This window comes from Neoarius graeffei, chromosome 4 (genome assembly GCF_027579695.1).
Source record: "Neoarius graeffei isolate fNeoGra1 chromosome 4, fNeoGra1.pri, whole genome shotgun sequence".
NCBI classification, from domain to species: Eukaryota; Metazoa; Chordata; class Actinopteri; order Siluriformes; family Ariidae; genus Neoarius; species Neoarius graeffei.
The window spans coordinates 48969849-48992965 of NC_083572.1; the positions used below are offsets into that span (position 1 = coordinate 48969849).

A 23117-nucleotide genomic window follows, 5' to 3' on the forward strand; every position below is an offset into this window, starting at 1 on the left:
TTGTCGTTTTTGATATCCGATTCAAAATCAAACAACATATTTTCGTTTTTTGATTGTCAGTTGAAAAACGAAAGAACAAGTGATACACGGATTCATATGGCCCTCGATGTTGTGTACTTCTGAATAAGATAACTGTTAGTGTTATTTTCCTGTTCACATGTTTTGAATTTAGAAGTTTACAGTGAGCATTTAATAGTGAATAATATGTAATGTTTCAAATGAACCTAGATATGTTTAATCTTCCCGAAAGTTTTTTTTTTCCAGTCAGACTTTTTCTTCATTTTGTGTAGTCTTCAAATATGAAAGGCAAAGTGATTTTGGTAAAAACTTGTTTAGATTTATTTGTGTTCTATGTGAAGAAATTAAAAGTATGCCATTTGAAATAAAAATTTCATTAAATAGTTCATTTGCATTTAATGTTAATGGTTCAAAGAACGTCAGGCTGAATGGTCGGCCCCCGCACATTTTCACCTCACCAAAACTGGCCCTCTTTGCAAAAAGTTTGGACACCCCTGATCTAATGAGACGCTTTCATCTCCCAACAAAGAACACTGGATAATTTTGTCTTCGAAGACAACTGTCTCTGTCTGGATTTCAACACTGACTGGTTCATCTGTTTGCACAGCAATATGCCGCTTTCTGGTCAATTCACGCACATAAATGGAAACGAAACTACCGTGAAATAAAACTCTGGAAATTTCAAATGAGTGAGTTTCATGCAAAACGTTGAGTAATTCTCTTATCTGGAGTGTAGTAGACGGCACCTGAAGTTCAGTTGAATGCTTCGTCTCTTGATCCGTTAGCGATTGTTCTTTAATGTCTGGGTTTTCTTTGTTACCCGTATTTTCTTCCAGTATACGCTGAAGAGCCGACAACGCATCGGAATACTGATCACAATTCACCAGGTAAGACACCGATAATATACCAGGGATGGATCCAGACCGATGCACATGCAGAAATACATGTGCACCACTTGGCATCGGTCATGGAGTGTTTGCTTACTTTACTGTTAGCTGGCTACATGGGCTATAGCCACGCTCCACCAACAGACCGGGACGAGCCATGGTCATAGTGGGCCGTGGCTGCCCTCTTCAGAAAGGGCTCGGCGTGCTCTACGTCCCAGTGTAAATCCATAGCAATGTGGTAAAATTAGTGAAAATATTTCTGTAAATGTGCATCTGTCAGATTCTTGGGCTGGATCCGTCCCTGTATACTACAAAGAATCAGAGGAGAACAAAAGTCGAAACTGTTGTTGTCTCCTCTGTTGCCACTCAACACTGCATCGGCAGACTTTTGGAGCTGAACGATGGGCAAATGTTGTTGGCAGGGCATCGTCTTTTCTTTTTTTTTATTCTGAAAGCGCCTATTAATCTTGCTTTTAATTCCGTTGATTCATCGAAACAGGATGATTCAGAATGTTTGGAGCATAATTAGGGCACCGCAGGCAGATTGTTTTAAGGTCTTCTGATGGTATGAATCCATTTCTCGCGAATAGTTGGACGATTCCGGCCAGGTAATCAGCGAAACGATATCTTCTTTTATCGTCCTTCTTTTTAGCATCATTTTGGCATTTATATGCTGCACAGTGAGGCATACTTTACTGATTTAAAAACCTATAAATTCAGTAAAAATACCTGTAAAACTAACAAAACCACAATGTAAGCAGAGGATATAAACAGCTCCAAGCTTCCGCCACACCATCGCATATGTCACTTCCGCAGGAGGCCTATCTGGTATTTTTAATCAAAATAAATTTTTCTAGAACACTATTTGGTCTCTGAAAATGAATGTTTGACTGCTGAAATCTATGAATACTTTTACTTAACGTAAGTTTAAGAGTAAATCCACTGGAGGATCCCTTTAAATCTCAAAATGTTAAACCTTCATCTGCTATCAAACGGAACTTCACTGAAAAAAGTAATAATATTGGGCAGGAGTAAACTGACCAAGAAGAAGAAGAAGAGAAAAGCAGAATGTGAATGGAGTACACACTAAAATGAAACAACACATCAATCGCCAACCATCTAATTCATGTTATTCTATCCACATTCACTGGATATGAACAATCGCATGCTCTGATTGGCTACTCTACTACTCATCGTACATGATCGGTGCTACGCGCCTCGTCGGCTATCAGCTCATGTATGACTTGATTTCGTGGAATAACTGTTAAATTTACAAAAGTACAAAAGACGTCCACACAGACAGTTGGGAAGGGTGCATGGCTTGAAATTCGTGGTGGTCCGGTCGCCCAAGGCGACTTAATTTGTCATTTGGCAGGTAATTCCTGTCACTAGGCAGCCCGGCTGGGTAGTTGAAAATAAAAAATATATATGAAGCGAAGATTCAGACACACCGTCAACTAAAGCCGCCACATATTAAGCGCATGCCGTGTCTGTGTTAATCGATGTGTTTATCGGCAGGACGGAAAATACCGAAGAATTCCGAATCATATCGTGTACGAGTCAGGCTGTCGGTTTTTCCACTACTGCGCATGCATATAACGCATCTCGTTGAATATCGTGGTAATCACGTTATTAAATTCAATAGATGTGGCCACATTATCGCCCATTTAAACACGCGTTTTTGTTGTTGTTTACATCTACATCTGCCAAAGCTACGTTGCGATGTGGAATTTTCTGAAAGGTGTACAGAAACCGCCAGAGACGGGGACAAAGCGACCTCGGTCTAAAGAGGAGAAAAAGGCCGCCGATAAAGCGTATGAGAAGGAGAAACAACAAAGGACTTATAAGCAAACGTGGGAGCAGGGTAGGCCTTGGCTGCGATACGATTTTTATGGAATAATTAATTTTTTTCAAGTTGATTCCTAGTCAATATGAAGCTCCTAATGCTTTCTGTCTCATAAATGGTTAAATACAGAAAGCATGTTGGACATATTTTGGGTGCTATAGTCATGATGGTAAGTATATTTGCTTTCAATACTCATACACCAAGTTGCCAAGTTTTCCAATATATTATTATTTGTTGATATTATATTATGGTGCTCCGTGTTGTTCTCATTTATGTATTTAACAACAGTATCAAAATACTCGGGTCTTGAAATAAATGCACATTAGTCATGAACAATGGTAACTACTCTCTTTTGTGTTATTTTTGACAGAAGTAAAATTCATACATGAACAAATTTTGGCTAGTTGATTTTCTGTTTGGCGAGTTACTTTGGAAGGGAACTAGTCCGGCTGGCTGGTGAAAAAAAATATATGAATTTCTAGGCCTGGGGTGTGACAGTCTTATCAAAACAGCAAACACAACAAACAAGCCACATAGTAACTTAGAGACGTACAATCAGGAAAGTCTTATTCAAGGGAGTCTATGAGGGCAGTGTGTCCTCCTGAAGTTAAAAGGAAACTAGCATGGGTGTAACTCTATCGCTTTTTCGAGATGTTTGGTTTTGCCACCGTTTAAGAGCATAGTCTGTTAAAGTATTTCATACTTAGTGACTGAAACTTACGGAAGCCGCGAGAGGCCCTTCATATAATCCTTTTTTTTATTCACCTTGTTATCCCGAGATAACGACATAATTAATTCAGGATCTCAAGAAAACAACACAACTAATTCGAGATCTCGAGAAAACAAAACCGCTATTTCAAGATCTCGAGAAAACAAAACCGTTATTCCGTGATCTCGAGAAAACAAAACAATTATTTCATGATCTCGAGTAAACAGCTATGGGCGGCACGGTGGTGTAGTGGTTAGCGCTGTCGCCTCACAGCAAGAAGGTCCTGGGTTCGAGCCCCGGGGCCGGCGAGGGCCTTTCTGTGTGGAGTTTGCATGTTCTCCCCGTGTCCGCGTGGGTTTCCTCCGGGTGCTCCGGTTTCCCCCACAGTCCAAAGACATGCAGGTTAGGTTAACTGGTGACTCTAAATTGACCGTAGGTGTGAATGTGAGTGTGAATGGTTGTCTGTGTCTATGTGTCAGCCCTGTGATGACCTGGCGACTTGTCCAGGGTGTACCCCGCCTTTCTCCCGTAGTCAGCTGGGATAGGCTCCAGCTTGCCTGCGACCCTGTAGAAGGATAAAGCGGCTAGAGATAATGAGATGATCTCGAGTAAACAGCTGAGAAATGGTTCATTCAGGTGCGCCAAGAGACTTGTGATATGCTGACTTTGGGGCTATTTCTCATTCTGTTTAGACACAACTTTGGTCATTAGAATGTCTCCTCTGGGACCCCCCTCTCTCTCAAGGCATCGTAAAAAGCCATTTCTGCTCTGTTACATGTCCGCCAATTTCTAAGTCTTCGTTGTCTGACCCACAGGGGGCGCAGCTCTACTAGAAATCTCAGCTGTTTTCTCGAGATCATGAAATAATTGTTTTGTTTTCTCGAGATCACGGAATAATTGTTTTGTTTTCTCGAGATCTTGAATTAGTTGTGTTGTTTTCTCGAGATCCTGAATTAATTATGTCGTTATCTCAGGATAACAAGGTGAATAAAAAAAGATTATATGAAGGGCCTCTCTCGGCTTCCGTAGAAACTGATCCAAACACTTGCTAAAAATATCTGTCTCCATATTCAGTGAGGGTGGCATGGGTAATAAAATGTCTCCTCTATTATAAAATTCATGCATCCAGATGGATACTAATTGTCATGGCATATCCATCCATCTATTATTTATACCGCATCAGGCTTGTAGTACTTGATTCCGACTCGTACCCTAATTTTAAGGACTCGTGACTTGACTTGGACTCGAGCACTGATGACTCGGACCCGTGCATTAACTGCATTCGGACTCATAAACTGGAGACGAAGACTCAGATTTTTTCTTTATTTTTTGTAATGTCATAATAATTTGGCACAAGATATTTATATCTACATTAATTTTTGTACGAATTTTGTGCAAGAGTATCACACCTGCGCACCTTGGCGCATGCATCAGATAGACTCTCGGGCGCGCTCCGGACAGCGCATGCACCAAGCGGACTCTTGCACGCACGCATGCCATAAACGACTCGCACCCGCATGGGATTAAGATGCAATCAGCGTGCCAATATAAAAACTGTGAAAACACACTGACTTTGCGAAGTATTGAATTGCGTTACTGACACATTACCGAGACTTATTTCTTTGCTTGGTTTCCTGATCCCTGATTTCCTGTTTCTCATCTCTGATTCTGCCGAGTCTACGATACCCTGTTTGTGCCTCGCTCGACCTATTGCCTGTTTCACCGTTTTACGATTTTGCCTGCCGTTCTGGATTGTTTATGTCTTCGCTTGTATTAATAAACACACCTTCTGCACTTACATCCATCTCCCAACCATCTCTGACAGAATACTTCACACTCCCTGACAAAGAGAATGCACATTCACCTGTTCATATGTCATGTTCAGGAACAAACTAATATTAATGGCGCCAAAACAGCCACCGTCAAATGGTGCGGTTGGAGTCTTGGACTTAACTCGGATCAATAGTGATTTGACTCGGACTCGACTCAAAATTTTTTTTAATGACTTGGACTTGACTCGGACTTGAACACTGGGGACTCGAGACTGGACTCGGACTCGAAGTTTAGCGACTCGACTACAACACTGTACTGCATATCCATCAGGGTCATGGGGGAAGCTGGAGCCAATTCCAGCTGACTTGGGGCGGGACGTGCGGTACGCCAATCTATCACAGGGCTTAACACAGCACATGTGAGGCCTTTTACCACTTACCATGTTTGTGAGACAGCAATAAGATCACATTATTGTATCATGAGTTTATTTTTTCATTATTAAACCACACTCAAACCCATACTCAGAATACTGAGGAAAACACAATAAACAGACAATTAAATAGACAATTTATGGTCATATCCTCTGATTAACTTATTTTTTTCTTCTAAAGACCTTCTAATGACATCAATTTTACAAAGCGTCCATCATCCTGCTATGACTTAAGAGTTTTAGAAAGCTGCTGAGGAACACAAATAACTTTACTGTGGATTGTTTCAGAGATGCTTTTGAGCTTTTTTCCATCATCCGTGTTCCCAGCACTTCTCAAACTCACACGCATGGAAGCAATATTAATGGCTTGTTAAATAATTAGGTTCTGTTCTTCTGTTGATGGCAGCTCTTAAGCCACTTGTGGGTGATAATTGTTTTTGTAAATGCGTTCAGTGGCACATTTTGAACGAGACAGCACATGCCTTCATGACTCATTCACTCTATTCATTTGTTTATATTTAAAATAACAGCAATATTTATTGCGAACAAAACCAGTTTCCCGTGCAAGGGTTTAGTCCATCCAAGACTGCTCTTCACATCAAATGGCATTGCACGTTACATTACAGGCATTTAGCAGATGCTCTTATCCAGAGCGACATACAACATACCCTGAGCAGCCTGGGGAGCAGCTAGGGGTTAGATGCCTCACTCAAGGGCACTTCAGCCATTCCTGCTGGTCCAGGGAATCAAACCAGCGACCTTTGACCAAACCATGACCGCAAACCTTCATGAGCCTGACCTGACCATCCACCATGACTATCATTACCTCTATCTGGAGAGGACACTCCAGCTTCACTATCTGTGTCAGCACAACACGGAGACCAGCGACCTTTTGGTCCCAAAGCTGCTTCCCCATGACCGCAAACCTTCATGAGCCTGACCTGACCAGGTTGTGACTGTGGCTTGGGAAAAATGGCACTACCTTGAAGGCCTGACTCCAGTAGTGGCTCCCTGTAGTGGCACCTTTTTTGTATGGGGGTCTTTAGGATCACTCCCCTCAGATCTGTTCATCCAGGGTGGCCCTTTTGGGAATATTAAGCTCCCAGTAACATAGCAACAATGGGAGTCGGAGCCCCCAAGGCAGTTCGTTGTAACCTCCAACTTCGTTCTGGCAGCCCCTGCGACCTTACTGGTGCCAAACTGTAACAGCTCTGTTGTTCCGTTGGATCCACTAGCGTCGTGGGGGGGCATGCTACATGGGCTACAGCTTGTCCTCCATATAATTTTGTCTAGGCTTACATCCACCATGACTATCATTACCTCTATCTGGAAAGGACACTCCAGCTTCACTGTCTGTGTCGGCACAACACGGAGAGCAGCAGTTACTGGTTATAAGCCATAAGCTCGATTGGCGTAGAGCAATAGTGCTCTCAATGGTGGGAGAGATTTTCAGATCTCATTGGACAGCTACCGCCCGTCTTAAGCTGGGCAGCCCCCAGCCAATAAGGTGCTGTCCCGCCATGGTCTACCTTCTTCATTGGGTGCATGGAGATTAGGGTTTACCCGAACAGTGGACCAATATTGCTGCACCAGCAAATAAAGATATTCATCGTATGGAGATGATTGCAGCAGATCGCCTAAAGTGGAAACACACCCTAAACCAGCAGCTTCAAGCAGGCAAGACTAGGTTATTGGAAGAGGCAGCGGCCAAGCGGGCACACCGTAGAGAGCGCAGTGCTTTCAACCCAATAGCAACCACCTTCCTATGCAACCTTTGCGACAGGGACTGCCAGTCACGCATAGGGGTCTACAGCCACAGCCGTAGCTGCCAAAGTTCCATGGATAGATAAGAGGACGGATGTTATCCATAGTCAAAATTTGACTGAGGAGGCCCATGATGATGAGTAACATAGCCCTGACATTCAATAAAGTACACAAGCACCCTGACTGATGAAGAAGACAATTTTAGGGGTTCTGTAAATCGTTCTTGGGTTCAGTCATAGCCATAGCCACAGGATGCATTTGATGTGTGAACTAGTCTCACTGAGGGACACTGTTCACTGTGATAACATGCATGGACTGTGTCAAACACATGTCTCTAATTGTCACCTACAACTGGATCCTCTTTACTGAAGTGAATACACTGCTCTGTCTTGTAGAACATAGTGCATAAATAACAGATACACACAGAGCAAACCTGTGCCAGTCTACCTCTCAACCTGTCAAAGACCATTTGCATGTGTATGAGAGATATGAAAGAGAGCGAGTGTGTGTAGGTTGAGGGGCCCTCGCTCGATGCTCGAGCGAGAACGCGTTTTGTGTCTGCATGCTTTTTGATAGAACATGTGATCTCAAGTGTCTTGTACGCCAAAGGGAAGCGGTGGCACCATCTTGCCTTTGTGAGTGTGTCAAGCGTGTTCCTCTGCACTCTTGTGATAGCAGCATGCACTGTGGCAAATGGGGAGATCAAGTCCACAGAGAAAGGCGAAGGAAAAACCTCCATGCCTGCTGTGCCAATCTGGTCCCCTTCACGCATGCCATTAAAGTGGAGAACATGGCCACTCAAAAAGCTAATCCTCAAGTCAAAGCTGCTTTGGCTGCTGATGGAGGGAAGTTACATTTATCGCCGGAAAGCCAGTCTTTTATTTTTCGGCTAATTAATTAGAAACTTGCAGGAGGGAGAGAGCATGAGGAGACCTCTGGAGCACTTGGGCACTGTTCACAATTGACTAATCAGAGAGCTGGGTGAGTATTAATCATTAGGAGAGAGCTGAGAACAAGAACAAGGAAGCAATGAAAAAGCCACTGAGGACAAGGTGGTGTAAAAGAAAAGTGCAGGAATCAAGAAGCAGAAACATAAACAAAAAAATACCGTCCTGTTGGGGTGCGTCAGAATCATCAAATTGTTGTTTTGTTTGACAGTAAATTGTGCTGTATTATACGTGTGGTCATTGTAACAACAGAAACATGCCGAGTAAGCAAAAAGGTTTCGAAAGGACTGCAGTATACAGTACTGTGCAAAAGTCTTCTTTTTCATACAAACTTTGTTCTCATCTCATCTCATTATCTCTAGCCGCTTTATCCTGTTCTACAGGGTCGCAGGCAAGCTGGAGCCTATCCCAGCTGACTACGGGCGAAAGGCGGGTACACCCTGGACAAGTCGCCAGGTCATCACAGGGCAAAATTAAATGTTACAGAAAAAAACAAAGTTTGTATCTAAGCAGCATATTACACAAGAGACCATTTTTCAGATAAAAACATAATGAAGGCTACTGGGCTTTGGTGCAAAATTAAGACGCGAGTGTGACAACGTGTCCAGAAGAACTGGGGCTGGTTTTGTAAGATGCTCAGTAAAACCTACAGCTCGTTTCCTTATAAAACTGCACTCGCTGTACCTGAGACTGCAATTTTTTTTTTTTTAAAGTTAAGGGTTGTCTCACACCAAATATTGACTTTGTTTCATTTATTATGGCTTACTGCTGTTTATAGTATTTTTTAAATGTTGAAACATTTCATTATTTTTGAAGCCATTTTTGGTCTACAGCATTTCTTTACAGTGGTGCTTGAAAGTTTGTGAACCCTTTAGAATTTTCTATATTTCTGCATAAATATGACCTAAAACATCATCGGATTTTCACACAAGTCCTAAAAGTAGATAAAGAGAACCCAGTTAAACAAATGAGACAAAAATATTATGCTTGGTCATTTATTTATTGAGGAAACTGATCCAATATTACATATCTGTGAGTAGCAAAAGTATGTGAACCTCTAGGATTAGCAGTTAATTAGAAGGTGAAATTAGAGTCAGGTGTTTCCAATCAATGGGATGACAATCAAGTGTGAGTGGGCACCCTGTTTTATTTAAAGAACAGGGATCTATCAAAGTCTGATCTTCGCAATACATGTTTGTGGAAGTGTATCATGGCACGAACAAAGGAGATTTCTGAGGACCTCAGAAAAAGCGTTGTTGATGCTCATCAGGCTGGAAAAGGTTACAAAACCATTTGTAAAGAGTTTGGACTCCACCAATCCACAGTCAGACAGATTGTGTACAAATGGAGGAAATTCAAAACCATTGTTACCCTCCTCAGGACTGATCGACCAACAAAGATCACTCCAAGAGCAAGGCGTGTAATAGTCAGCGAGGTCACAAAGGACCCCAGGATAACTTCTAAGCAACCGAAGGCCTCTCTCACATTGGCTAATGTTAATGTTCATGAGGCCACCATCAGGAGAACACTGAACAACAATGGTGTGCATGGCAGGGTTGCAAGGAGAAAGCCACTGCTCTCCAAAAAGAACATTGCTGCTCATCTGCAGTTTGCTAAAGATCACATGGACAAGCCAGAAGGCTATTGGAGAAATGCTTTGTGGACGGATGAGACCAAAATAGAACTTTTTGGTTTCAATGAGAAGCATTATGTTTGGAGAAAGGAAAACACTGCATTCCAGCATAAGAACCTTATCCCATCTGTGAAACATGGTGGTGGTAGTATCGTGGTTTGGGCCTCTTTTGCTGCATCTGGGCCAGGACGGCTTGTCATCATTGATGGAACAATGAATTCTGAATTATACCAGCGAATTCTAAAGGAAAATGTCAGGACATCTGTCCATGAACTGAATCTCAAGAGAAGGTGGGTCATGCAGCAAGACAACGACCCTAAGCACACAAGTCGTTCTACCAAAGAATGGTTAAAGAAGAATAAAGTTACTGTTTTGGAATGGCCAAGTCAAAGTCCTGACCTTAATCCAATCAAAATGTTGTGGAAGGACCTGAAGCGAACAGTTCATGTGAGGAAACCCACTAACATCCCAGAGTTGAAGCTGTTCTGTACGGAGGAATGGGCTAAAATTCCTCCAAGCCGGTGTGCAGGACTGATCAACAGTTACCGCAAACGTTTAGTTGCAGTTATTGCTGCACAAGGGGGTCACACCATTTACTGAAAGCAAAGGTTCACATACTTTTGCCACTCACAGATATGTAATATTGGATCATTTTCTTCAATAAATAAATGACCAAGTTTCATATTTTTGTCTCATTTGTTTAACTGGGTTCTCTTTATCTACTTTTAGGACTTGTGTGAAAATCCGATGATGTTTTAGGTCATATTTATGCAGAAATATAGAAAATTCTAAAGGGTTCACAAACTTTCAAGCACCACTGTACATGTGCCCAGATGTGGACAAAGTACCCAACTTCATTACTTAAAGTGCATATCCTGAACCAATTTTGTGGTTTTTTTATATGAAAATGTGTCCCTTTACACACTCATCCAGAAGGGTAATTTTGCACAAGGCCATCTGTCTACAGCAGAAAAAAATAAAATAACAAAACGTGTCTGGAAAAATCCCAAGGGAGTCTGGAGCCAGATTCGTGACGTTATCTGCGGAAGCGCCAGCAGGCTGCGAGAGCTTTGCACGGTTTCAGTGCACAGCCTGTGTAGACCAAGCGCTCCCATTTCTCTCTCATTGTCCGGTTATTTGGGAAACGATGAGTACTAATCCCATCAAGATTGGTGTTGCTACACCCTCCTATGATACATCTGTTAACCATTTTAATAATTCCGCGATAACGTTGAAGAAATTTGCAGAAAACCACCAGGTCGTTTTCTCATAAACAAACCAGCGCTGACGTAGGATTCAGAGGGAGGCGTCCCGCATGCGACGTCTCGAAAATCAATATTTGCCAGGAAATCCAAATGCCAATTTTTTTCAGAGGCGGACCAATTCGCCTCAAATGGCTTGATTTCAAATGAATTTTTCTGGTATTGCGCAAGGTAAAAAAATTGCACAAAATGTGACAGATATTTGACCAAAGTTTAATATAAAATAGGAGAATTACATTGATCTGCTCCTGAATTTACCCGTGATATGCACTTTAAGTGAAAGTACAGATCCCGCTGGTCAAATGTTACTCCAATACAAGTGAAAGTTGTCCAGTCAAATTTTTACTTAAGTTAAAGTACTGAAGTACTTGCTTTTAAAAATACTTAAGTATTAAAAGTACATTTTCTGTCAATGCACCGTTGTATTATTGACACAACGCTTATAATACCTCATGCCTCTGAAGCAACCTACTGGATTTACTGACTAGCTTATAGAACCTGTAGAATAAACACCTGGTTGAACATTACAAAATGAAACAACTAAATTGACAAAAAAGGATCCATTGTCCACAAAGCAGCATGGTAATGTTCTGATACAGCTCTGGCAGTGTCAGAATCATCAATAAGATGCTGACTAGTTTTTCTCTTTGGCTACTGGTAAAAAAAAAAAATACGAAGTAGCTATAGTAATTATGCAAGGTCACAAAAGCTACAATGTTAACATTACCAAAGACAGAAATGTGAATTTACAAAATGAACGCATGCTATACATTAAGCTAGCTAGTCAGTGAAGCTCCTGACACGCTAGCAAACTCTTTTCAAACTCTAAATCATATTGGGTAGCTAACATTACGAGGAAAGAAAGATTTCTATATTCTGTTTATTTGGCAAGATTATGCTAAAACATTTCTGAAAGGACTTCAGATAAGTTGATGTTATTCATGTTCGCGTAACTCCGTTTTTACATGCTAACTAAACAGTGTCCAAGTTAGCTAGCTATGTGTTGACGTTAGCTGTGGACAAGGCAATGGCAACTTGGTGGGCAATTCCATAGAAAGTCATTTGACTAACTAGACTGCATAGCTATTGCAACATTATCGCTAGCTCTAAAAGTACAGACAACTTTATTGCAAGCTTTCTCTTGGAATAAAACGTTTATATCCCTCAATATGCTTCTGCAGGTTTGACGGTGAGATTTGTAGGCCGTGACATGGTTCGTTTTAGGCAAACAAAGCAAACATTTAAAATGAAACGAATCTTTAATCCTTTCAGAAAACTGAAACATGGGTTCTAGGTAAAGCCATGAGTGTGTGCGTTCCCCAGAAGAACTGCCTCCATCCATTCTGCCATCAGCTGATTGTGTTCAAATAATACTGCTGAGAAATCACTGATCTTGATTTTATACAGTCTATGGAAGTGACGTGACCCTAGTGATTACTGATCGGCTCTCAGTGTCACCTGCGAAAAAACCAATCGCGTTTTAGAAAAGAAAAAACATCCACTTTCAAAGCTGCTTCATCGTAACAAGTAATGAGGACCTCGATAGAAATGTAGTGGAGTGAAAAGTACGATATTTGCCTTTCAAATGTAGTGAAGTTAAAGTCAGAAGTTTCCTAAATAAATAAATAATACTCAAGTAAAGTACAGATAATCAAAAAGTGTACTTAAGTACAGTACTCAAGTAAATGTACTTCGTTACTGTCCACCTCTGCATGTGCCTAAGACTTTTGCATGCGCATGTGTGTGTGTGTATATATATATATATATATATATATATATATGCCAGAGGGGTGGCATGGTAGTGCAGCAGGTAGTGTCCCTATTTCAATCCCGAGTTAAAATTAATTTACACCAGAACCATCTGTGAGGCATTTTTCAGTTGTCCGTCTTTTGTTACTGGAATCAATGCAGCAGTTTCAACTGGTAGCGCTTTAAGTATGTATTATAGCCGTAAAAACATGATAGGAGCATTTTTTACACTCCAGTTCTATTTTTTAGCACGTAGATGAGTCATAATAATAATAATCCACACACAAAAAAAACCTGCCTCCTATTTTGTCACATTAAAACATTGTGTTCAAGGACTTGGGAATTGGTACTTTGTGGCACTGATGTCTTTCCATGTTATTACAGTATACTGTATCATGAAGTTGTGATGGCATGAAAAGTCAATTAAATTATTATTACCAATTTATGTGAAGATTTCTTAACCGTTTATACCACGCTATCTTGGTGATTATGCCACTTTGGCCATTGATCCAGATCCCAAGTTAGTCACCTCGGCCATTTAAGGAGGTTTTTTTATGGGCACGAGCCTACTGTTGCATTCTCAAATCTTGAAAACCACGCTTCAGAAACTTAGGCAGTGTAAACTGGCAAACAGATACATTCACTTACATTTAGCTCACGCCAATGTCTCGCTTGCTGTGTAAATTCTCTTTTACACTCAGTGTCCGTATGGGTTTTCGCCATGTTCGTGTGGGCTTCCTCTGGGTCATCTGGTTTCTTCCCACCTCCCAAAAAACATGCTGGTAGGTGGACTGGCTTTGCTAAATTGCCCCTAAATATGAATGAATGTGCAGTTGGTGCCCTGTGATGGACTGGTGTCTGATATATGGTGCATTCCTGCCACGTGCCCAGTGTTTCTGGGACAGACTCCAGACCCACCATGGCCCTGACCAGGATTACTGAAGATGAACAAACTCCAGAAGAGATCAATTATAAACCTTTTGGATGCTAGATGCTTAAAAATTAAATATTTATTCACATAATTTGTAGTCAGGAGAGTCATGAGAGGTCAAAGTGTGATACACCATGAGAAACAACAAAGACACTTAAAGCTCACCTCTGTTGGCACAAGCAATCCATTGCAGTGGAGTGACATCATAGTTGTGCTGCCCCACGGAGAAGGTGAAGACTCGAACCTGTGAGAACAGGAAAGACTTAATGTAAGGCTCTGAACTGAAACTATACAAATATGACCGTATGTCTAATAGAGTACAAGTACTATTTTCCTAGTTAAACAATATTTATATACATACTAGTGCATCTCTAACAATTAGAATATTGTGAAAAAGTTCAATATTTTCCATCAGACTCATTACACATACACTACCGTTCAAAAGTTTGGGGTCACCCAGACAATTTTGTGTTTTCCATGAAAAGTCACACTTTTATTTACCACCATAAGTTGTAAAATGAATAGAAAATATAGTCAAGACATTTTTCTGGCCATTTTGAGCATTTAATCGACCCCACAAATGTGACGCTCCAGAAACTCAATCTGCTCAAAGGAAGGTTAGTTTTATAGCTTCTCTAAAGAGCTCAACTGTTTTCAGCTGTGCTAACATGATTGTACAAGGGTTTTCTAATCATCCATTAGCCTTCTGAGGCAATGAGCAAACACATTGTACCATTAGAACACTGGAGTGAGAGTTGCTGGAAATGGGCCTCTATACACCTATGGAGATATTGCACCAAAAACCAGACCTTTGCAGCTAGAATAGTCATTTACCACATTAGCAATGTATACAGTGTATTTCTGATTAGTTTAAAGTGATCTTCATTGAAAAGAACAGTGCTTTTCTTTCAAAAATAAGGACATTTCAAAGTGACCCCAAACTTTTGAACGGTAGTGTAAAGTAAAATGTTTCAAGCATTTTTCTATTTTAATTTTGATAATTATGGCCTACAGCGCAAAAAAATACTCAAAATAATAGAATATTTCATTTCGAGTTTGAGTAAAACAGTATAAATACTGTGTATCTCTGAGTCTAGTTCAGTACACACAACCACAATCATGGGGAAGACTGCTGACTTGACAGTTGTCCAGAAGACAATCATTGACACTCTCCACAAGGAGGGTAAGCCACAGAGGGTCATTGCTGAAAAAGCTGGCTGGAAAAGGTGCACAAGCAACAGGGATGACCGCAGCCTTGAGAGGATTGGCAAAAAAAGTTGATTCAAGAACTTGGGAGAGCTTCACAAGGAGTGCACTGAGGCTGGTGTCGGTGCATCAAGAGCCACCACACACAGACGTCTTTAGGAAAGGGACTACAACTTTCACATTCCTAATTTCAAGCCACTCCTGAAGCAACACTGTTACTCAGTGGTTCAAAGACCTCTTTTCAGATGAAAGTAAATTTTTCATTTCATTTGGAAATGAAAGGTCCTACAGTCTGGAGGAAGAATGGAGAGGCACAGAATCCAAGGTGTTTGAAGCCCAGTGTGAAGTTTCCACAGTCTGTGATGATTTGGGGTGCTGTGTCATCTGCTGGTAGGTCCGCTGTGTTTTATCAAGTCCAAAGTCAACACAGCCATCTACCAGGAGATTTTAGAGCACTTTATGCTTCCATCTGCTGACAAGCTTTATGGAGATGCTGATTTCCTTTTCCAGCAGGACTTAGTGCCTGCCCACAGTGCCAAAACTACTACCAAATGGTTTGCTGACCATGATATTACTGTGCTTGATTGGCCAGCAAACTGGCCTGACCTGAAGCCCACAAAGAATCTATGGGGTATTGTCAAGAGGAAGATGAGAAACACCTGACCCAAAAGTACAGACAAGCTGAAGGCTGCTATCAAAGCAACCTGGGCTTCAATAACACCTCAGCAGTGCCACAGGCTGATCGCCTCCATGCCACACCGCACTGATGCAGTAATTCTTAGTAAAGGAGCCCCAACTAAGTATTGAGTGTATAAATGAACATACAGTACTTTTCAGAAGTTGGACATTTCTGTATCGTAAATCAATTTTTGACTGATCTTAGGAAATATTCAAATAATTTGAGAAACTGGATTTCTGATTTTCATTAGCTATAACCCATAATTTTCAAAACAAAAAAAGGCTTGAAATATTTCACTTTATGAGTCATGAATGTAGAATATGAGAAAATTTACCTTTTTGAATTAAATTAGGAAAGAAATTAAACTTTTCACGACATTCTAATTGTTGATAATGCACAAGTGTGTGTGAGTGTGTGTGTGTGTGTGTGTGTGTGTGTACATACAACCCCGATTCCAAAAAAGTTGGGACAAAGTACAAATTGTAAATAAAAACGGAATGCAATGATGTGGAAGTTTCAAAATTCCATATTTTATTCAGAATAGAACATAGATGACATATCAAATGTTTAAACTGAGAAAATGTATCATTTAAAGAGAAAAATTAGGTGATTTTAAATTTCATGACAAAAACACATCTCAAAAAAGTTGGGAAAAGGCCATGTTTACCACTGTGAGACATCCCCTTTTCTCTTTACAACAGTCTGTAAACGTCTGGGGACTGAGGAGACAAGTTGCTCAAGTTTAGGGATAGGAATGTTAACCCATTCTTGTATAATGTAGGATTCTAGTTGCTCAACTGTCTGAGGTCTTTTTTGTCGTAGCTTCCATTTTATGATGTGCCAAATGTTTTCTATGGGTGAAAGATCTGGACTGCAGGCTGGCCAGTTCAGTACCCGGACCCTTCTTCTATGCAGCCATGATGCTGTAATTGATGCAGTATGTGGTTTGGCATTGTCATGGTGGAAAATGCAAGGTCATCTCTGAAAGAGACGTCGTCTGGATGGGAGCATATGTTGCTCTAGAACCTGGATATACCTTTCAGCATTGATGGTGTCTTTTCCAGACGTGTAAGCTGCCCATGCCACATGCACTAATGCAACCCCATACCATCAGAGATGCAGGCTTCTGAACTGAGCGCTGATAACAACTTGGGTCATCCTTCTCCTCTTTAGTCCGAATGACACGGCGTCCCTGATTTCCATAAAGAACTTCAAATTTTGATTCGTCTGACCACAGAACAGTTTTCCACTTTGCCACAGTTCATTTTAAATGAGCCTTGGCCCAGAGAAGACGTCTGCGCTTCTGGATCATGTTTAGATACGGCTTCTTCTTTGAACTATAGAGTTTTAGCTGGCAACGGTGGATGGCACGGTGAATTGTGTTCACAGATAATGTTCTCTGGAAATATTCCTGAGCCCATTTTGTGATTTCCAATACAGAAGCATGCCTGTATGTGATGCAGTGCCGTCTAAGGGCCCGAAGATCATGGGCACCCAGTATGGATTTCCGGCCTTGACCCTTATGCACAGAGATTCTTCCAGATTCTCTGAATCTTTTGATCATATTATGCACTGTAGATGATGATATGTTCAAACTCTTTGCAATTTTACACTGTCGAACTCCTTTCTGATATTGCTCCACTATTTGTCGGCGCAGAATTAGGGGGATTGGTGATCCTCTTCCCATCTTTACTTCTGAGAGCCGCTGCCACTCCAAGATGCTCTTTTTATACCCAGTCATGTTAATGATCTATTGCCAATTGACCTAATGAGTTGCAATTTGGTCCTCCAGCTGTTCCTTTTTTGTACCTTTAACTTTTCCAGCCTCTTATTGCCCCTGTCCCAACTTTTTTGAGATGTGTTGCTGTCATGAAATTTCAAATGAGTCAATATTTGGCATGAAATTTCAAAATGTCTCACTTCCGACATTTGATATGTTGTCTGTGTTCTATTGTGAATACAATATCAGTTTTTGAGATTTGTAAATTATTGCATTCTGTTTTTATTTACAATTTGTACTTTGTCCCAACTTTTTTGGAATCGGGGTTGTATATAAGCCAACGTGTAATTTTTTTAAATTATATGGACACATTCACAAACAAAAGGTATGCAAATTTATCAAAACAATTCATCAATTTCCTCACAAGTGACATAAAGAGATTTATGTCACGGTTTTGGAGCTCTATGTCCTGGATGTAGTTCATATGAAAAATACGAGTGTTGTATTTCCCAGTAAAACACTCATGTCTCTATACAGTGCTCAGCGTAAATGAGTCCACCCCCTTTGAAAAGTAACATTTTAAACAATATCTCAATGAACACAAACAATTTCCAAAATGTTGAAAAGACAAAGTTTAATATAACATCTGTTTAACTTATAACGTGAAAGTAAGGTTAATAATATAACTTAGATTACACATTTTTCAGTTTTACTCAAATTAGGTTGGTGCAAAAACAAGTACACCCCACAACAAAAACTACTACATCTAGTACTTTGTATGGCCTCCATGATTTTTAATGACAGCACCAAGTCTTCTAGGCATGGAATGAACAAGTTGGCGACATTTTGCAACATCAATCTTTTTCCATTGTTCAACAATGACCTCTTTTAGTGACTGGATGCTGGATGGAGAGTGATGCTCAACTTGTCTCTTCAGAATTCCCCATAGCTGTTCGATTGGGTTCAGATCAGGAGACATACTTGGCCACTGAATTACTTTCACCCTGTTCTTCTTCAGAAATCCAACAGTGGCCTTAGATGTGTGTTTAGTCATGTTGGAAAAGTGCACGACGACCAAGGTTACGGAGTGATGGTAGCATCTTCTCTTTCAGTATAGAGCGATACGTCTGCGAATTCATGATGCCATCAATGAAATGCAGCTCCCCGACACCAGCAGCACTCATGCAGCCCCGCATAAGGACACTGCCACCACCATGTTTCACTGTAGGCACCATGCAGTTTTCTTTATATTCCTCACCTTTGTGATGCCATACAGTTTTGAAGCCATCAGTTCCAAAAACATTTATCTTGGTCTCATCACTCCAGAGTATAGAGTTCCAGTAGTCTTCATCTTTGTCAGCATGGGCCCTGGCAAACTCTAGGCGGGCTTTTTTGTGCCTGGGCTTTAGGAGAGGCTTCTTTCGTGGACGGCATCCATGCATGCCATTCCTCTGCAGTGTACGCCATATTGTGTCACGGGAAATAGTCACCCCAGTTTGGCTTTCTACTTCTTTAGATAACTGCAGTGAACTTGCATGCCGATTTTCCTCAACCCTTCTCATCAGAAGACGCTCCTGTCAAGGTGTTAAGTTCCGTGGACGACCTGGACGTCTCTGTGAGATGGTTGCAGTTCCATCTTTCTTAAATTTTTGTACCACTTTTGCTACAGTATTCTGACTGATAAGTAAAGCTTTGCTGATCTTCTTGTAGCCTTCACCTTTGTGGTGTAAAGAAATTATTTTCTTTGGGGAATTCTGAAGAGACAAGTTGAGCATCACTCTCCATCCAGCATCCAGTCACTAAAAGATGTCATTGTTGAAGAATGGAAAAAGATTGATGTTGCAAAATGTCGCCAACTTGTTCATTCCATGCCGAGAAGACTTGGTGCTGTCATTAAAAATCATGGAGGCCATACAAAGTACTAGATGTAGTAGTTTTTGTTGTGCGGTGTACTCATTTTTGCAGCACCCTAATTTGAGTAAAACTGAAAAATGTGTAATCTAAGTTATATTATTAACCTTACTTTCACGTTATAAGTTAAACAGATGTTATATTAAACTTTGTCTTTTCAACATTTTGGAAATTGTTTGTGTTCATTGAGATATTGTTTAAAATGTTACTTTTCAAAGGGGGTGTACTCATTTATGCTGAGCGCTGTAAATATCTGTGTGTGTGTGTGTGTGTGTGTGTGTGTGTGTGTGTGTGTGTGTGTGTGTGTGTGTGTACAAAAATGCCTATTTCTACAGACCTCCGAATCAAATGTAAAGCCATGCTAAAGAAATTTAAAATAAAAAAGTGCACATGGACTGAGACTGATTGAGATCGTTTAACAATAGTTAAGTATCTAAAATATGCAAAGTTCGTGCAAAGGGATATCAAAAGAGAATCCTATCGAAGAGTCCTTCGGTAATAGATTAAGAGACGGGACAGAATGACTTATTTCTCGTCATTGATTTTATATTATTTTAGACAACTTAACAGTACTTGTGGAAAGGCGACTCGTCTTTTGTGTTGATTGGCATTACTGCACTCACTGTTTTATTGGGCCAGTTGTACTTCTCGAAGACCTCTTGAGCCCGATCCTCTCCTCCATCTGTGAACATCATTATCATCTTATTGCAATTTGCCCTTGGAGCACCGGTCTCCTGAGAGAAAAGGGATGGAGTGAAAAAATAAATAAATTGGAAACCAGTTAACAATAATCATATCGACTCCATTCTCTACATAAACAACCTCAACTATACACTTAAGTACATCTGCATCATAATGACAGTGGTTTATCATTCCTTTGTCTATTAGAGAGACGCCGCATCAGTGCATGTTTTTCTAATCGCATGTTGGCAATTGTGCCCAACTGCTGTCTATTGTCCTATTTCCGAAGCTATCTAGAAGTCCCCTCTCTCTCCTGTCCAATCACAGCTGTCACTGACATTCGCCCAATGCCGCATCACTGACAGGATTCTAATAAAGATAAATAATACGGCCGCAATTACACGTTTCAGCTGCTCTCCAATCCACCAATCAGGAGCGTCCATTGCAGCAGGCAATGATTAAAATGCTTTAGTAGTTTTGGCTCTGGCAGCGATTAGAGTGACTACTGAGTTTGGAGGGCGCTAAGGCGAGCACAAAGTGAGGCTGAAAGCTTGGCTCTCTCTGCCACTCTGTCAAACAGGCAGAGAATACAAATTCATCTGTGCGTCTGCAGCCCATCTCCTCACAGCCACTCTCATCAATCATACCATCAGGGTCTATTAGAGAGCCAGCTTCCCAAAACACACACGCACACACAGATTTGTGGACACGCACCAATAATGAAACCTCAAACACATATGCTGCTATACACAGACATATACAAATGCAATGATTTTTGTACACGCACAAAATAACAAAAGCTCATGTTCTCTCTCTCTCACACACACACACACACACACACACACACACACACACACACACACACACACACACACACAGTCTTACCCTGTATCACTGCTCGAATATGAAATAAACTAGGACCACAGAAGGTTCCATCTGACAATTTCATTGTTTTAAGATGTTTAAGCCCTCTATAATTCAAGTACGAGCTTCTCATTTTTACAACCCCGAATGAGAAAAAGTTGGGACAGTATGTTAAAATTGAAATTAAAACTGAACACAATTATTTGTAAAATTTGTTAATAATCTTTCGCAAAACAGTACAACGACAGCACATTATTTGATATTTTACCTCATGGATTTTACCTCATGTTTTTGTCAAAATCAAGCATTTACCATTTTGTAATGTTGCCATTCCTTCTCACAAGACTTAAAACATGTTTAGGGACTAAAGACGCCAAGTAATGAAGTGTCCCATTCTTCCTGCAAACAGGTCTTAAAGTGCATATCACGGGTAAATTCAGGAGCAGATCAATGTAATTCTCCTATTTTATATTAAACTTTAGTCAAATATCTGTCACAGTTTGCATTTTGTGCAATTTTTTTACCTTGCGCAATACCAGAAAAATTCAGTTGAAATCAAGCCATTTGAGGCGAATTGGTCAGCCTCTGAAAAAACTTGCCATTTGGATTTCCCGGCAAACATTGATTTTTGTGATGTCATGTGCAGGACGCCTCCTTCTGAATCCTACGTCAGCGCTGGTTTGTTTATGAGAAAATGACCATATTATTTACATCCCCGGTGTTGTCTCCGTCATCTTCACTACTTGAATCATCATCAAATCCAAACAGATGAAGCCCCAATTCTGACCTCTCATTATATTCTTCATCCAAAGGTGAAGTAACATTGCACTCAGCTGACAATTCAATATTTCAATACAAAATCACAAGCTGCTAAACTTGGTCTACACAGGCTGTGCACTGAAACCGTGCAAGCTCGCGCAGCCTGATGGCGCTTCCGCAGGTGACGTCACGAATCTGGCTACTTTCACATAAAAAAAACGAAATTGGTCCAGGATATGCACTTTAAGGTGTGTAACAGTACAGGGTTGTCGTTGTCATATTTTTCCTTTTAAAATTCGCCACATATTCTCAATTGGGGACAGAGCGGACAGGCACCCTCTCCTTCCACAGCCATGCCTTTGTAATGTGTGCAGAATGTGGTTTTGCATTGTCTTGTTGAAATACCCCTGGAAAAGATGTCATCTTGAAGGCAGTATATGTTGCTCCAAAATCTCAGTGTACTTTTCTGCATTAAAGTGCATATTCTGGACCAATTTCGGGGTTTTTTTTATATGAAAGTATGTCCCTTTACACACTCATCCAGAAGATTCTAAAGACATATTCCAACAAGAATTGTTCACCAGGTGGCGCCACCTACCATGGATGTGGCCACACAGGGGTCATATGCAATTTCACAAAAATCGCTACTCCTCCTACAGGATTGATTGGATTTCAAACTCACACACAACAGTGGCCGGTATGAGCTACACGCTCATTGAGGCTATTTTTTTTTTGGACTTGTTACTGGTAACAATCTGGATGGTCCTTTTCATCTTTGGTCTGGAGCACACGGCCTCCATTCCTTCTAAAAAAGACCTGGAATACTGATTAGTCTGATGACGATACATATTTCCACTGTGTGATGGTCCATCCCAGATGCCTCCGAGCCCAGAGAAGTTGACGGCACTTCTAGACACAGTTACCATAAGGCTTCCTTTTTGCACAGTAAAGTTTTAACTGGCATTTGTGGATGCAACTCCGTACTGGAGTGCTTGACAAAGGTTTGTCAAAGTAATTCCGAACCCATGTGGTTATATCAGCTATAGATGAATGATGGTTCTTGATGCGGTGCTGTCTGAGGGATCGTAGATCACGGGTGTTCAGCTTTGGCTTGTGCCCTTGCCGTTTATACACCAAAATCCCTCCAGATTCCTTGAATCGATTAATGACATTATGCACCATAGAGGGTGAAATATCCAAATCCCATCATATCTTTCTGTGAGGAACGTTGTTTTTAAACATTTCAATAATTTTCTCATGCATTTGTTGACAAATCAAAGATCCTCAGCCCATCTTTGCTCCTCAAAGACTCGGCCTTTCCTGGTTACTGATTTTGTACCGAATCATG

At 40.8% G+C, this 23117-nt stretch overlaps 1 protein-coding gene across 1 annotated transcript in view; it reads right to left on the bottom strand.

Moving 5' to 3' along the window:
• The window catches only part of cacna2d2a (calcium channel, voltage-dependent, alpha 2/delta subunit 2a), a 697573-nt gene that overhangs the window by 116484 nt on the left and 557972 nt on the right, over positions 1-23117 (bottom strand). The window contains exons 12-13 of the mRNA XM_060919306.1: positions 20089-20199; positions 14115-14193 (exon numbers count right to left, since the gene is read on the bottom strand). Of these exons, the coding sequence (XP_060775289.1) occupies positions 14115-14193; positions 20089-20199 (190 nt within the window). The remainder of the gene's footprint in view (positions 1-14114; positions 14194-20088; positions 20200-23117) is intronic.